The sequence below is a fragment of the Zeus faber genome, assembly GCF_960531495.2.
Source record: "Zeus faber genome assembly, chromosome: 2".
In the NCBI taxonomy this organism is placed as follows: Eukaryota; Metazoa; Chordata; class Actinopteri; order Zeiformes; family Zeidae; genus Zeus; species Zeus faber.
This window is the reverse complement of record NC_137189.1, coordinates 43,611,132-43,629,086: the sequence shown is the minus strand read 5'-3', so window position 1 is coordinate 43,629,086 and position 17,955 is coordinate 43,611,132. Positions and strand designations below refer to the sequence as shown.

At 44.0% G+C, this 17,955-nt stretch overlaps 1 protein-coding gene across 1 annotated transcript in view; it reads right to left on the bottom strand.

Annotated features, from left to right (window-relative positions):
* tns1a (tensin 1a) overlaps positions 1-17,955 on the bottom strand; it is a gene marked incomplete at its 5' end in the record, with an annotated part of 114,976 nt that overhangs the window by 36,428 nt on the left and 60,593 nt on the right. The window contains 12 exons of the mRNA XM_080023923.1: positions 6,089-6,205; positions 8,041-8,106; positions 8,257-8,386; positions 8,568-8,643; positions 8,926-8,986; positions 9,137-9,249; positions 14,516-14,599; positions 15,362-15,426; positions 15,792-15,914; positions 16,550-16,600; positions 16,768-16,939; positions 17,672-17,721. Coding sequence (XP_079880049.1) covers positions 6,089-6,205; positions 8,041-8,106; positions 8,257-8,386; positions 8,568-8,643; positions 8,926-8,986; positions 9,137-9,249; positions 14,516-14,599; positions 15,362-15,426; positions 15,792-15,914; positions 16,550-16,600; positions 16,768-16,939; positions 17,672-17,721 — 1,108 coding nt within the window. The remainder of the gene's footprint in view (positions 1-6,088; positions 6,206-8,040; positions 8,107-8,256; positions 8,387-8,567; positions 8,644-8,925; positions 8,987-9,136; positions 9,250-14,515; positions 14,600-15,361; positions 15,427-15,791; positions 15,915-16,549; positions 16,601-16,767; positions 16,940-17,671; positions 17,722-17,955) is intronic.

The following is a 17,955-nucleotide window of genomic DNA, read 5'->3' as shown; positions in this document are numbered from 1 at the left end:
CCAGTCTTTGGAACTTTGCTTGGTGCAGTGGATCTGCCTCACCATCAACCCCATTGCCTGCAGGTAGCTCTTGAGCTCAACTTCAATAGCATCTCTGTCGGGGAGGGCAGCTGGGCCAGGTTGTTGAACATTTGTCTTAAAAAAGCTTCCCAGACTTCGCTTTACTTTCTTTGATGTCACCTTCTTTGCAGCTTCTTCTGCAGGTCCTCCTTCTACAGCTTCTCTTGTCTGTTGCGGAGAGTCCTCTGTGGATGTTGCCTTCCTTTCTAGCAGGGACTGATTCTCTGCCGCTTTGGTTTTGGTGTATTCTTTCTTGTCATCCACTACTATATGTACGTTCTGAAACATGGCTCTAGGAGGGAGACCATGCCTAGCAGGTCATCTGCTGCAGGGCCAGAGTATTTCTCATTTAAATACTGGAGGAGGGCCCTCTTCATGTCCTTTGTCAGGTCTGTGTCATCTTGAGCTGGAGTCAGAACAGTGTTATTGAAAAGATGCAACACAGGTTTGACACATCTGGTTAGCATCTCAGTGATGAGGCGGTGAGGAGGTAGGTGAAGTTCAGCCTGGGCAGCGACAATTTCTCGCTTTCTTTTCCATGTGTAGGAAAAGGCACTCACAATTATTCTACAAGTACTGTACCAACTGCATGTTCAACTCAGGGCTCTTTGACACTTCTGTCTGTAGGATCATTGAATAAATATACATTAGACATTAGAATCGTAGAATAAATACATTGCATAATTTTAAGAAACCTTATGCATTCATTTCTTTGCTAGCTTAATGACTTAAATTAAATCATCTGGGTTTTATCAAACCTAATGTTCAGTACTGCACACTGCCAATCTCAGCTGTGGAGACATTGGTACAGTTGTCTCTTTTTAAGACAATATATATTTTTTCTCTTTTAAACTATGATCTTTAATTGATCTTATGTTTAATATTTTATTATGTGTAAGTAAATATGTCATTGATTCTATGTGTCCTATATCCTGTCTTTCATCTGGACCTTTAGTCTGAAATAAACTTTGAAATAAGAATAATTCATTATTCTATACAGTGTATGTATGTTTGAAGCCAAATTTAAGAAAAGTAGCCAGAGTTACAGGCGTACTACATAATTATATTGGAAAATCAAACTGGTTGTATAAGCACATCAAAAATATACACTATAAGATAAGGTTACACCTGGAAAAAAAAGACACACCTATTTTGACCTACCGATGGCGAGCTGAAACCTGTGGCCGAATCACTGCAGTCTTGTCCAGTCGTTAAGTGCCACTGCTTTGGCAATGTTTGTGCCATAGTCAGTGGTTTTGCATACTCGCGACTCTTCTTTAAGCCCCCACAATTCCAGTACTTCCCTCAAGCCTCAGGCTATCAATTCTCCAGTGTGGTCTTAAGGGAAATATTAAGTCTGAAAACATTTGCTGCACAATTCCCACTCATCGTTGATGAAGTGGACAGTCAGACTTATGTAAGGTTCCATGGTACGACTTGACCACAAGTCAGTGGTCGTTGAATAGAGTTTAATTTTACTTCTTCTTGGATCTTTCTCCACTTGCTGACGGACCTTGCCTTATAGTTTTTCAATTTCAATTTGGTTAAAGTGTTTACAGCCAGGTACCACGTACTGTATCTTGGATCCAGTGTTTTGATCATTTCTTTAAAATTCCTTCCATCAACTGTTTGAAAGTGAACCATGTCCTTACACAAATACACAGTGATGGCATTTGTTATGTCGGTTATGCCAGCTTTTTTTCTTTCCACCGCTGCTCGACAATTCACTTGATGTTTGCAGAGGACGCATTCTTTTGCTTTCTGAATATTCCAGAGCGTGTTTTGATTTAAGGTGATAGAAAAGATTGCTTGTGTTTCAACCCAATGCAACCACTGTTGTCCGACATAAGATCTATGAGGACTCTAATGGTCAACACGGTGTAGTCAAAATCCATACAATAAGGCAAATTCATAATGGTGTACTTTCTATTACGTTTAAACCCTCCGCACCAACCTCCACGACCCCAGAGGCTGAAACTGTTTTTCGGGGACCTCAAGAACCATTTCATCTCAGCCCCATCCCCATTCTTCCGGTCCGGACAAAGCAGTTTGTAGGGGAGGTGGATGCCTCTGATGTGGGATTTGGAACCATCCTCTCACAGTGCTCCGCAGAGGATGGTAAGCCCTGTGCTTTCCTTTCTCATCTGTGCTTTCCTTTCTCATCACCATAAAGTATAACGTGGGCAATCTTGAGCTTCTGGCAGTTGAGATGGCCTCGGAATGGCGACACTGGCTGTACTGACCATAAGAACCTGGCTTACATCCAAACTCCCGGCAAGGCAGGTGGACACTTTTCTCTGGTCGTTTTAATTTTACTCTGAGCTACAGACCTGGCACCAAAATACCAAGCCAGATGCGCTGTCCCACCTGCACAGCAAGAGGAGACTAGTTCCAGCCCTGAGACCATCCTGCCAGCTTCCTGCGTCATTGCAGCTGTCACCTAAGGAATTGAGAAGGAGGTGGAGGTGGAGTCCCAACCGGACCCCGGTACTGGCTCCCCTGGCTGTCTGTTTGTTCCCCACTCTGTGAAGGCTAAGATGTTGGAACGGGTATATTCCTCCAGACTTACCTGTCACCCTGGTATCTCCCGCACATTGGCATTTCTCCGTAGACTGTTCTGGTGGCCGTCTATGGAGGAGGACACCAAGGGGCAAATTCATAAAAGGATTGCGCAACTTTTACGGTCGCTAAACCTGTGCAAATAACACAAAAAGCAACCTTCTAATTCACAAAGCACCCGCAAAGTTGAACTGATGCAATTAGAGGACATCTATGGGGTGGTGGGGTGTCACGCCCAGACTTTCCTGTGATCTGTAAATAGTATTTTGACATTAACATTATAATTGTTATTACTGTCACGGCATCTGAAGGTAGTGGAATGAGTATAGCCCATGATGGTTTTCAAAACGCACTTCAAAAGCAAATTGTTTAAACTTGTTGAAAATAATGTATTGTATAAAAGGGCATTACAACGTTGACAAAAACGGTTCCATAATTTATATTGAACTCGAAACATATCGAAAGAAAAACAACTAAAAGTTATAGGGAATAGAGATAAAGTGGTCAAAAATGGCATTGAATCACAGATGGCATTGAACCTCATAGGACCAAGGACAGCTCTGAAGAAAGGCTGTGGCATTCAGCTCGCACTAAAAATGTACTTTGTGGGAGAGTAAAATATATTGCATATATCCACATTGCAATATTAACATTCAGTGAGAAGTAGAATCGACCCACCACAGACTTGAGGTACATTTGGTGGCTTTTGATTTTTTTTCTCTGCATCAATTGAAAATGAAGAATCAGAGCTTCAAAAGCTTCACTTGTGCAAATCAAGCAATATTTTTAAAGCTATGACTTATTAATGACAAGAGTGTGGCAAACTGTTTTTCTGAGATAATCACCCTCCAAGTTTTCCCCCACACTGGGCTTCATTCAGCCAGCTCCCAGACTGCAAATGGATGGGAGGACCAACAAAGCCGCATGGCTACTTGTCACATGGCCACTTGACACGATGCTGAATGGGGCAATCTCTGCATTGATGTTTTGAGGGAATGTTGAACAGTGTCATTTTGTTTTTAACAGTAAGAATATACATGTTTTAAAAAATACAATTATTTAGGAGTTTAAAAGTGCGGACAACACAACAAAATGTAGGTAGAGTCTATCAATAATATGTGTCTCTGTATACCAGCCTCGGTGTGTCATTTAATATATAAATGTGCATATGCCAAATATCCTCAAAGTTCTTGGAGTAATTATGTGGGCTAACCTCAACCCTAACCCAGCTACACTCTGAGAGCCTGTTTGGGGCAGCATTTTTTAATTTTCTTTTCACAACTGGCTGAATTTGCAGGTAAACTTGAGAATCTTGTCCATTACTACTTGTTCATAATCTGCAACCTCAACCTCAACGGACTTAATCACTTCATCAACTTCTTCCGTTGTAACAACAACGGGTGTATCGTCGGTCTCCTCCGGTGGTTCTTGAAAATATTCCGTTTCATCGATGAGATGCTTGACGCTGAGACGCCGTGGTATTGCAGCGTACAATACAGACTGGTCAGAGAGCTGGTCCTAAGTCCCAACGGTCGTTAAACAGGTAGGTGGTTAAACAGGTAGGTGGGTCACATTCAGGTTGAAATCCGCTGTTTGAAATGTTCTCCAAGTCCGGGATAACGCTGGTATCAGATTCAGCATCGCCAGCTGTATGCCAACCTTCGATGCTCTGCAGCCCCTGATTCTACCCCACGGTATAAGGTATGGTTCTCCACCAAAGACCTGCCATCAAAGACAGACTCCCAGAAAATATCTCCTGGGTTCAACAATCCCTTTAGATCGACAGGGTCCTGAACCTGGCGGGGGTCCACCTCAAACTGCCTCACTCCCTACGGATTCATCCCGCATTACATGTGTCCTGGGTCAACCATGTTTCCTCCAGTTCACTTGTTTCCGCATTGACAAACATCCCGCCTACACCATTCACTGCCTCCTGGATGTCCGCTGCTGGGGCCTGTAGTATTTGGCGGGCTGGGAGGGCTACAGACTGGAGGAGGGCTTCCCCGCTACAACATCTTGGACCACAGCCCGGTTTTCCACCATTAGCACCTGGACAAGCCTCGTGGGCTGCCCGGAGGCGCATGGGTGCTGTCACATCTGCCCAGTCTGCTACCCCATTACCCATGTGCTTTGAATGGTCTTCGACTACCTACTACGCTTTTTGTCTCCCTGTTCTTTACCTGTGCTTCCTGATCCTGTGCTTCCTGATCCTGTGCTTCCTGATCCCGTGTCTCCTGTGTTACCTGTTGTGGTGTGAGCAGCCACACCTGACCTGGATCAAGATAATTGGGGACCCAGGATTAGAGTGGCTGCATACCTCCTCCATACCTGTTGCTCATTGGTTGGTATAACGAGCAACAGGTAAGAACCCCCATCCCCACACACACTCAGGAGAGGAGCCCGGGGGGCCCAGCAGCCACCACCGGGACAGCCCAATAGCCAGGCCACCCCTCCAAGCAGCCCTCCGAAACAACCAAGTCCGACCACGCCTTCACCAGCCAGCACGGCAGGCCGAGGCCCCACACTCGGGAGGGGGGCAGGAAGGGAGGAGGGGGAAGCCTGCCATCAACCAGGGAAAGGAAGACAGTTGACCGAAACTGCCACACCTGTCCCGGCTCATCCAGTCCGTCCTGCTCCTCTTTGTCAGCCACCAGCTTTCTCCGGCAGCCTGTCCGCCTGTTCTTCCTGGATTCACCAGAACCTCTACCATTCCGAAGTTTGGAGTAAAAAACTCTTAAAACTCTGCCTCCCATGTCTGCATATAGGTTCTATTGCTAGTATACCTCATGACACTAGGAGCCAGCCTTGGGGATATGAGACAGTTTAGGCGATCTGCCAGGGACCCCATCCAAGGGAAGACCACTACATTGCAAACTGTTTTGGTTAGCATGCCGCCTGTTGTGGCTCTTTTCTGAGCAAGTTTTATTTTTTATTTTATTTTCATTCTATTAATTTATTTTTTATTCTCCTTTTTTTCCAGATTGTTAAGCTTTTTATTTTTGAATGATTATTATGGACTGGGCTGAAGTGCATCAAACCTCACCAAAAGGACGTTCTCCTATATGTAAATATGTATGTTAAAACCTGGCGAAAATAAACCTTTTGTGGTACTGCTGCTGCTTCAAGAGTAATACCTCAATGAGTTTGCTGCACTGCGGTGGAATTTGTTACAAACAAATAAAAGCATCTCTCCCATGGAACGTACGGAATCCGACGTTTCCCCTCTCAGGTCCCAGGGAACCCAACTCAAATTTTCATACGCTAGCAGACAACAACAGCCGAGCGTTCCCTGGTTCTGCTCTCACAAAGTCAGTCTCTGGGAATTTGGTAAGAAATACGCCGTGCAGAGTTTCAGAAACACACAACCAAGCATGTAACAGTCTCTGCAGGTCTCTATCGGCGGCTGCGGACGAGTGAGGAATACCCATCCATCAAAAATTAATGTGTGTGTGTGTGTACGTGCACTGACCTTCCAATGTGTCTTCGCAGCGCTGGTTGAAGCTTTCATACGAGTCCCAGCGGATCAGAGGGTCTTGGGTGTTGTAGTCCACGGACACGCTGGGTCCGTTCTCCAGGTGGCTGAGGCCTGAGGAACAAGACAGTTTAAAACAGAGGGTTTAAAACTGAGGGGGCAAATTCACAAAGAATGGATTGCGGCCGCTAATAGCACCATGAATTGCGCATCAATTGCGCCCGCTATCTGCGCCGTCTTAGCGTCCGGTTCACAAACGATATTGCGCTAATGATATGCCAGCGCAAACACGCCCATAAAGATTTGCCCCTGAGTGCAATTTCTCCTTGTTTTGCGTCCAATTGTGAATCCACGGAGATGCGTGGATTCAAACACGCTATACTTTTAGATTTCAATTTACTTAGTATTTAAGGTTTATGCGACTATCAAACATTTAAATGGTATGAGTAAATTTATAATAAAATATACTCTTCCCACACTGTTAATTTATTACATAAATAAAATATGTACATTACATACCCATTTTACACATTGACACATATTTAAAATTTTACTGAAGAAATTCTAGATCTCACTGAATCTTTAAATTACAATGTAGAAATGATGACGGTTAATTTTGTATGTTTTACTCTACCAAATTCTGGGCCGCTGCATCCAAGGCCGCGGCCCGCGGAACTGTCCATGGTCCTGAGGTTTGATGACATCTGTGGTCCATTGCTAATTTTGATCGCTTTTTCGCTATTCCCTATAACTTTTAGTTATTTTTTCAATCACTTTTGAGTTTAAAAAAAAATTATGGAACTGATTTTGAACGTTTACAACACCTTATTTGTACAATAAATTATTCCAAGTTTCAACAACAACTTTTGGAGTGTGTTTTAAAAAACACCAAAGACTACTGTCCATTTCGCTTCATTCAGATGACGTGACAGTAATGATAACAATAATAATAATAATAATAATAATAATAATAATAATAATAAGATCAAAATTTTACAAACATATCACTGGAAATTCTGGGAGTGACACCCTTTATAAATGTGCTTTAGTTGCACCAACTCTCTACAGACAATTGCACAGCGATTTTCTTTTTTGGTCTCGTGCAGTTACAACCTGGTGTGGCCGTTAGAGCTGGTGTTTGGGAATTGGACGTTTTTTGCAATGAGGCTCATTTGCATAGAAAGATGCCAATTTTGCTCTAAATGTATGAATAATAGCTAATTTGAATACGTGCAAATAGCACTGCCACACGAGACGCTATTTGCGTGGCAGCGCAATTAGCGGTGCATTTCATCCCTTGCAGGTGCTTTGTGAATTAGACGGTCGCTTTTTGTGTTAATTGCGCAGCTTTAGTGGCCACAAAAGCAGCGCAATCACTGTGAATTTGCCTCAGAGGGTTTGAAAGCATAGTTTGGTCAGGGAGTCTTATTGACACCAAAATACAAAGATAAATTTAACAAAATTGAATCCAATAACATGTTACAGAATCACAGATCACACAGAATGAATCAGTTGAATTGGCAAAACAGAATATACTGTATACAAGGAATTTGTTGTGGTAGGAATCTGTGCATTGCTCTACAGACAATTAGCATTAAAAAAGTGTAACAGTCTGAAAATAAAATAAAATAATAAAATTGGCCAAATATGGAAAAAATGGCCAACTAAAAAAGCTGAAACAGCCAAATGTACAAAAACGGCCATATATATATAAATATATAACTAAGTCTATTTATATATATATTTATATATGAAGAGCAAAATATACATAAATACAGAGAATATGCAGCATGTGATTCAATCGACGGAATAAGAATACGTTTCTTTAAAATGATCAGACCGTAAAACTTAAAATAACCTGGGGACACCAGTACTGTAATTAAATTCCAAGACATCTGATGAATATTGGGTATTAAAAACAATAATTGCAATGGAGATATAAATGTTACCTTTGATTTTTTTGGGGCCAAAGGAGAAAACAAACTCGACCTTCCCATATTCTGGAAATCTGTCATCTGTAGAAAGACACATGTTCGCTTGAGTCACCACGGTACAGCACAAACACACACACACACACACACACACACACACACACACACACACACACACACACAAACACACACACACACACACACACACACACACACACACACACGGCGGTTGACCTCTGAAGGTGTCGTCCAGCTCACTCTTGCCGAACACCACTGCCAGGCCGTGGACGGCGCAGGTGTGGAACTGCACCCTGAACACCACCTCCCTGTTGGGGCTGCGGAACCGCTTGTGGTAGCACTTCAGCTGGGACGGAGAGAATGGAAGAATGTCACTGACAACACATCCATCCATCTATCTATCTATCCCTCTACCCATAGCACTATCATTCCATCTCTTTATCTATTCCTCACCTCTCTTTTTCTCTCCATCCCTCCATCCCTCCATCCCTCCCTGTGACTTATGAACAGTAGCTGCCTCTACTTACCAGGATGTCTCCTTTGAGCAGCAGTCCTGGTTCGATGGTGATGCAGATGCTGGTGTGGCTGTCTCCTTGCACATTGCTGTCACCGACACAAAACTTTTTTTTTTTAATATCGTCGACATTATCACAGACTTTCTTCAAAAACTGATTTTGTATTCATTTATTTTCAAAATTTTTCGCAAAAACCTCGAGTAAATATGCCTCGTATTTGTTTCACTCAACTGTCGCTTCTTTAAAAATGAGCCCTTCTTTTTTATTTTCCATTTCCAGCCTGTGGCCTGCACGCATAATGTGACACGGCAAGAAAATCTACACTCGAGAAAACAAAAAAGCCAAAAATAGAAGAATAAAGTGTCCCTACTATATGCCCGACGTGTAGACAGGTTGCATGGCCTGGTAGATCTTCAGGAAAGGACGGCAGCCTGAGAGGATCAAATGTGACACGGACAAAGCAAAAAAAAAGAAGAAAAAAAAGAAAACAGTCAATAACACAACGCGACGACGCCGTTCCTCCAAATATTCAAGCGTGATCGAATGTGATATTGATCCCGGGTCTGGGGGGTCACACTCACCCCCCTTGGACTCGAAGTTGGGAATGCCGTGCATGATGACGTGGTGGAGGAACAGCGGCTTGTTGTTGATCTTAATGTGTCCGGACAGCAGGCCGTTGAAGTAGCGCACGTACCTGAGGAGCCAACACAAAGCAGAGCGAGGTCTGAGCCTCCCACAGGAAGGGACGGGAGGGGCGGGAGCAAGAGAGGTGAGTTCATGTGGCCTGAACGACTGGGATGATGATGATTCTGGAGATCTTCTAAAAGAGCGAAAAAACATCTTTCGATCACTCGAGGCCCGGGAAGCTGGTGCGGTGTTGTAGCAGACACCGCCGCCCCATGTCAGACTTGGTTGGCGTGGACAGAAGGCAGGATGGGGTTCTGCTGGGGTCGCCTGGTCTGGTTCTTCATGATGATAACGGTAATGTTACCAAATGTGACCTTGACCCCACCCCCCACAGGCACACACACACACACACACACACAGACACACACACACACACACACACCACAGAGACAGACCAACACAGAGACACACACACACACACACACACACACACACACACACACAGACAGACACAGACAGACACAACACAGAGACAGACCAACACAGACACACACACACACACACACACACACACACACACAGACACAACACAGAGACAGACCAACACAGACACACACACACACACACACACACACACACACACACACACACACACACACACACACACACACACAGACAGACAGACACAACACAGAGACAGACAGACACACAGACAGACAGACACACACACACACACACACCACAGAGACAGACACAACACAGAGACAGATGCACGCACACACACACACACACACACACACCACAGAGACAGATGCACGCACGCACGCACACACACACACACACACACACACACAACACAGAGACAGATGCACGCACACACACACACACACACACACACACACACACACACACACACACACACACACACACACACACACACACAACACAGAGACAGATGCACGCACACACACACACACACACACACACACACACACACACACACACACACACACACACACACACACACACACACCTCTGATCTGCTGTCAGCAGGCAGATGGTTTAGTCTTTCTGAAATTCAATTAGAGTATGACGCCATGAAAGCACAGCTGGTCTGAGAAAATAAGTTGTGTAACACCATGTGTGTGTGTGTGTGTCTGTGTGTGTGTGTGTGTGCTTGTGTGTGTGTGTACAATGTCCATGTGTAAGTCTGACACCCACATACACATTTTTAGATGACTCTGCACACACACACACACACACACACACACACACACACACACACACACACACACACACACACACACACACACACACACACACACACACGTGATCAACTATGATAAACAAAAACAATACAAAGCAGGAAGGACACAATGACACCTTTGTGAATCACCTTTAATCAGGCACTTGACGCTTATTTACTTACAAATTAATTTACCGAACAAGCGAAAGACACGAGAATTCCTGCTTCTGTTCTCAATTTCTTACCCTTCCCTCATCCCAACACCAACCCAACGACTGCTGTGGAGAAGCACAGCAGCGACTGAACATCATCGAAGCGGAAACTTTCATCTCTTTTTCGAGGATGTGAATCCTTCATTACAACACAGCTGTTTGTCTACACATTTAAAGCGGTAACCCGGGGGATGACTATGTTAAAAACCCCACCACTTGACACGAGTGGAACGTTTCTCAAAAGGTAAACTTCCAGCTCTACCGTAGTTTCTGGCTGTGCTTCAAGGCCGTTCGATGGGGCAAATGTTTAAGCCTTGGAAAAAATAAAAATAAAAAATCTTCAATCTCCTATTTTCAAAACGCGAAACAGTATTGTCAGACGGGCAAGACCGGGGGGGAAAAAAAATGGTTGCAGACTATGTCTTATCACACGTTTTTTTCAGGGTTCAATTGACTCTTTTGCACCTGACAAATCATCCCTGTTGGCTACGTCCGGGCAAAGGTTAGAGACTAGAAGCAGGAAGTCGTGCCGCTTCCTACTGGCAACCTGCTGTGGCCAACGTCACGCTTTGGACGTTGGACGCTATTGAAAAAATCGCCAACTATCCATAGTTTAAACCGCCTATCCTTTCAAATCTTACCAAAATCAACGTAAAAAACACAACTACTCCTCTGCATTTGTGTACATACTGTACATCCTGATTAAATAAGTACATAAGTATTTTACGGGCGTCATTTGGAACATGGGGAAGATACTCCCACCGAACGCAACTTTGCAGGCTGGTCACACGCGGAGTGAATATTTCTCAGCGTCTCGAGCACCTCTCTCCTCTCTCCTGCTCTCGACTGTTAATGCCTCACATTCCAGACCATAATACTCGGCAGAGATAATTATATCCGAAGCAGGAAACATCAGCATAGCCGGGGGGGGGCACTCACTGAAACTCACACGTCAACGTTCTCCTGTCTGGTGGGATGGAATTGATGTTATGATATAATGTTATGCTGATATTACGTATTAAACATGAGGCCGTCCTTTTCTTATTTTGGGCACATTCTCCAGAATGATTGCTCATTCTGAGGACGCATTGAACATTTGGTTCACCTTTATCTTCCTTGATCGATGTTTGAACCAGGTAGCAATCTACATTTTATTCCACACAAAAACATACATGACTTATTAGAACGTGACAGCATAACTAACTACATTGTGCTCACTAGTAATCATAGTGTCATAGTAACTTTGTTAACTTATGTGTACGTATGTTATTTCTATTTTTATATTATATATATATATTTTTTTCTTATCCCTTTCTCGACTTGCACTCTTTTTTGCTGCTTTAACGCTTGAATTTCACTGCAGGGATTAATAAAGTGTTTATCTTATCTTAAAAATGCAAGCATTATCTGCCATGCATATTAGACTGCTTCTTTGGATTGACTGGATTGTCAGTAGACTCCGTCTACTGTATACCACTTTGATACCTATATGCACTGATTTAACAGTTCCGTACCTCCATCCCAGTCATTTTGATGGTGAGAAGGTAAGACATTATTTCACGAGTGTCCACAATGTCTCCAGAATGCTTTTCTCCCACCATCAGAGTGTACAGTTGTGGAGTGGATATGACAAAAGTGAAATCTTTTAAAAGCTTGGTACACAATCTATTCTATGCTCTGGCGCCCCCTTGAGGACACTGGGTTTAACAACTATTCATTTTCCTAAAAAATTAACAATGAGCAATAATGAGCAATAATTTGGCAATTTACAATAAAACTAATGGTCAAGCCCACGGCCTCCCAGCGCCACTAGAGGCCGCTCTTTCCTAATCTGCTGCTTCTCCCTCCGGCAAACTCCACACACACATCTGAGACTCATCATCATCAACCACTGTATTTATTCTCCGGCTCCCCAGTCACTCATCGCCAGATCGTCAGCTAACTTACCCGACTTCGTATCTATCCTGGCTCCTTCCTAGTCTGTATATCCAAGTATCTCGTCCTTGTCCTAACCTGCCTGTCTCCTCTCCACGTTCAAGTCTCTCCGTCCTGCTTCATCCAGCCCGGTCCTCAGTCCCGCCACCCGGAACCTGGATCCCTCCTTCCCAGTCATCACCGGCCCTGCCCTGTCCTGCTCTACCTGGTCCGAATTGTCCCGCCGGTCCGGACCTGTTCCAACAGACCGGACCCCTTCTGTCGTCTCCACCGTGTCTCCGAATAAACCTCCTTCGTTTACCCCTGTCTGCCTACCATCTCTCTGTCGTGCATTTGAGTCCCTCCTAGCCTTGATCGTAACACTAATGCTCAACAATAAAAACTATTTTTTAAATAACAGTGAAATAAACCTACATATATATATACACACACACACACACACACACACACACACACACACACACACACACACACACACACACACACACACACACACACACACACACACACACACACACACACACATATATATACATACAGTATATTAGCCACAACATCAAAACCACTGACAGGTGAAGTGGATAACACTGATCATCTTGTTCCAACGGCACCTGTCAAGGGGTGGGACGTATTAGGCAGCAAAGTGAACAGTCAGTTGTTGGAGTTGATGTGTTGGAAGCAGGAAAAATGGGGAAGCGTAAGGATCTGAGCCACTTTGACAAAGACCACATTGTGATGGCCAGACGACTGGGTCAGAGCATCTCCAAAACGACAGGTCTTGTGAGGTTTTCCTGGTATGCAGGGGTTAGTACCTACCAAAAGTGGTTCAAGGAAGGACAACTGGTGAACCAGTGACAGGGTCATGGGCGCCCATGGGCTCACTGATGCATGTGGGGAGCAATATCTAGCTGGTCTAGTATATTTAGCAATATACACTACACCTAAAAATGCATTAGGAGATTGAAAAGTTTGGCGTTATTCAATGAACCTCAAAATTAAAACTAAACAATAAAAATAAATCTAACAATAAACCAGAGGAACAAACCTTTACAAATAAACAATGAACAACAAAACTTTGGCAGGGGACTGCTTCTGAGGATGGACAAAAATGCCAGTGATGGGCTCCCGAGGGACACACTCTCTCTGTTCCTTGGCATTTTCTCATAATTATCTCAATTACACCTAAATTTGAGATAAATGCCAAAGAATTTCCTCTGTACGACGCGTTGGAAAACAGAAGTGGAGTTGGGGACTGGGGAGAGCTTCCTCTTTACTCTGCTCTGCTTTTATTAGCAAGGAAATGGAGATTTACTGTCAACAATATAAATTATTATTATTTCTCTAGGCAATTTAAAGTACCATACTCTAGTTCCGTTATGGGGTATTTGCACATTGTATGTGTTTCCATTTTAGGGGAGTTTATCATTTTATTCGACTAAATTTCAAAGTGAATATATTTTTCTCGTCTATGCTTATCTGTGATACTATACCATTTTATTTGTACTAAAAAAAATTATACAAATACTGTTAGTACAAGTCATATACTGTACCTGTTTCATATAAGTGTTGATATGAACAAAATATAATATATAATGGCTTAACTACGGTCTTTTATGTTGAATTTTCCTATATTACCCTGTTCTTTAGGAATTTATATTTCCATTTAAATATTTAATAGTGCTTTTTTCACCACTGATCCGGATGAAAACATGTATTTGAACAGGGACCGGTGTGTTGACATTCGCATTGTGGGCACCTATTCTACCTATTTTTGATAGTCAAGGTATTATTTTTAGAGTCTACTCAATTCCAACCATCCTTTCTTTTGAAATGGTAATAAAAAAAACATGTAAACAATCGGTGGTTATGGAGAATTACACCTCCTATACGTCAGACTCCTTATCATCGAAAATCAAACAGGAAGTGACCTCATCACTGACCTTCTCTGCGACGGCTGACCCACGGGAAGAGCTTTGTCCTCGTAGAAGCGCCGCATGGCGAAGCGGTCCAGCGCCTGGTCAGCACTGAAAAGCCACAGAGAGACATGGGTTATAGATATAATATTGAAGGACCATACATGCTGGAAGGGATTGGGTCTATCCCTCACCTGGCCACCAGGGGGGGGGGTCTCTCACAAGTGTCATGGCTTTAACATGGAACTAACGAATACAAATACAAAATACAGCACATTTAAGTGTCTTTGAAGAACGACACGTGGCGTCGTAGTTGTCAGCAGCACCAGGAGATATTTGTTGTAAGGTTTCTCACCACATTGATCAAATGTATTCATAAAAAAAACCACTCTTACTGGTCTCTATTATAGGTGCAGTGTGTAGCATTTAGTGGCGGTGAGGTTGTAGATCCCAACCAACTGAATTAACTTCCCCAACATGGCCGCCTCCGTGAAGCGTACCTGCTCCCTACGTAGATAAAAACGGCTCATTCTAAGGTAACGCCAACACAACGATTCTTATTTCCATTGGATTATACACTAATTAAAACATACTTTTGAATATTACATTCCATTTCTGCCAAGTCCGTTCCGTAAATTCTACGCACTGCACCTTTAAGTCCCAGATTGCAGATCAATCAATCAAAATACATCTCCCCTTTTTTTCCATCCGTCTTGAGTTCCAAAAAAGGTCCCAAAGTATTTTTCAGTCTGAGCTAATTAATATCATCTTATCAAATCCAACGAAGCAAAAATGTATCCCATAATCTATTTTCTTCATCTCTTCTATAGTCTGATACGATTATACTGAGAACATCATTTCCACTGTCGTTACCTTGCAGATATGTTGCTGTAGTGCATGTATGCTGCCACCACCACTCCTGTCCGGCCACGATTCCCCTGAGAGAGAGAGAGTTTTTTCTGTCACACCACTAATCGTTAAAGGTTTCAGTGCAAAAATACAATAAGACCTCAATAGAGAAAGGATTTGTCGACGATTACTTCACTTAAGACCAATTGCTTAAGACCAAAGCCAAGAGATTAAACAATGATTGATTCAATCAATTAACTAAAATGTTCAATATTTCCTCCCCAATTGAAAACAAAACAATTTGCTTTTGGAGGTATTAGGAAAGTAACATTTATGATGGACCGCAATACATTTTTACGCTGAAACTTGACTATCGCTGAACTCCACCAATACACAGAAGTCATTTGACACGTAGATCGGACGGTGAAATAGGGCGGCGTAGCGTTGCGGTCACCTTGTTGTGAAGCACCACCACGTTGCGCGGGTCCCCGTGAAGCCACGTGTCCATGGCCTTGCACATGCTGCAGATCTGGTCCAGGGCTGGTGCATGGTGGTCCGGCCAGCCAAAGTCCAGGACCTGAGGAGGCGCAACGACAGGACCGGGATGTAACGTGGCTGCGGTTCCCAAATAATCTCCACCATAAAGTCTCCACCAGTCACAGACTCTGGCTACAACGATAATGTCCTTGCATTGGCCCTTTCCTGCTGCAACTCCATCCATCTGCCTCAGACGAGGAAGAAATGGATGAAAGGAAAGAATGGATGGATCAATGGTTGGAGGGTTAAATGAATGGCTGGATGGCTGGGTGGATGGGTGGATGGGTGGAGAGTTGGTTATGTGATTTAATGAATGGACAGGTGGATAAAAATATGGATGGTTTGTTGAATGAATGAAATGGGTTGAATGGATGGTTGGACAGATGGTAAAATGATTCAATGAATGGGTGGATGTGCTGTTGGATGGAAAAGATGGATGGATGTTTTGTCAAATGGATGAATGGGTGGCTCAAGACTGTTGGATTGCTGATGGTTGGTTTGTTGGATGAACGGATGGTTGATGGATGGCCAGTTGGATGAAACGACAGATGGATGGATGGATGGATGGATGTTTTGTTGGATGGATGGATGGACATTAGATAACCAGCAGTCTGGGGCGGTGCACAAATAGTAGGCTAACAGTGAGCTCCAACAGTTTCTATGGAAAGTTTGTACCTTGTGGTTTAACTTGGCTACGTCGCTCCTCCGCTCACTCAGGTTAAGAATCTTTCATTTGAGAGAGAGAGAGAGAGAAAGATAGAAGATAACCAAGTTACATTTAAAAACATGTAATCAGCGTATACACCATGCGCTGAGCGATGCATATGCCCCATGTGCTTTGACCGTAGCATGGACAGCGAAGCCCGAGGGATGGCGAGCCAGTCCGCTCTCACCAGGTAGTGCTCCCCATGTTTGGAGCGCAGCATGCACGCCACCTCCTTCAGGTTGGAGGTGTAGCTGCGCTCGTCGGCGGCGACGGGGAAGGAGACGGAGATTATCCGCTCCGTGATGTAGACCAGGTCCACCTCATAGGCCTCCTCCATGGCCTGCACCACGCTCTGACTCCTGTGGGGCGCAAACGCCACGGTTACTGACACCCGAGGCACCGCGGAGTTCCTCGCGGGGACGCCTACTAAACCAGCCGCACCCCGGCCGGCGTAGGTTGCCCCCGAGAGGTCCCCGAGGTAATTACAGGAGGGCCGCACATTTTCATTGTTAAAGCGAGTTCATCTAAATGCTGTTTAGACCTGTGGTACTGATTTCTGCCACTGAGGCGGGTTTCCATCGGCAGCTTGGGCAGGGTGATTCCACCATATTCGGCAAATCGAAATCGGAGGCCTTTTTGCTTCCTTTTGACAAAGTTTGCTCATCGGTTGATGTTGACCTGAGCGTACTACGCCACCAGTAAAATCAAACCCTGCTCTGACCTACCGCATCCTCCTACATCTGTGATACAACTGTGGAGAAAGCGCCAAATCTTCACAGCAGATGTCTTTGACGTTGACGTTGGATGTCTCCAATTTGTGTCCTCTTGTTTTCGCGGTAATTCCACTTTATTTATACGAGACGTCTGTGGCTAATCGGTAGTTTTCAATCTGTTTGTTTTCCCGCTGTCATTTCCACTCTGCACCTATCGATCTCTAAGTCATCCCCACACCCTTCTGCTCTCCTCTGAGTCTTTGGGAGTGTGTCCTTGTCCGTCTGAGGGCTTTGGTTGGCGGGGGGAGGACTTCAAATGATTCTCTGAATTGGGCTCCGGCATAACGGTAGAGGTGATTATGAAATGAGTTGTCTCACCGTGACGGCTTCCTTTTTATCTCCACACTCTTGCAGGACCTGGTAGATCCCTGGTGGGTTGAAGCGCGCGCACACACACACACACACACACACACACACACACACACACACACACACACACACACACACACACACACACACGTGCATTAAATTTGCAGAATTTCAAGGAGGATTGTTTAATAGCGTTGTTGTAGTAGAGAATAGTGCGTTTGAGCTTGAAGAGAAGAACACTGTGGAACAAAGGGAGTCAAAGGGAGGAAAAAGAAAACACGTAAGACAGTAAA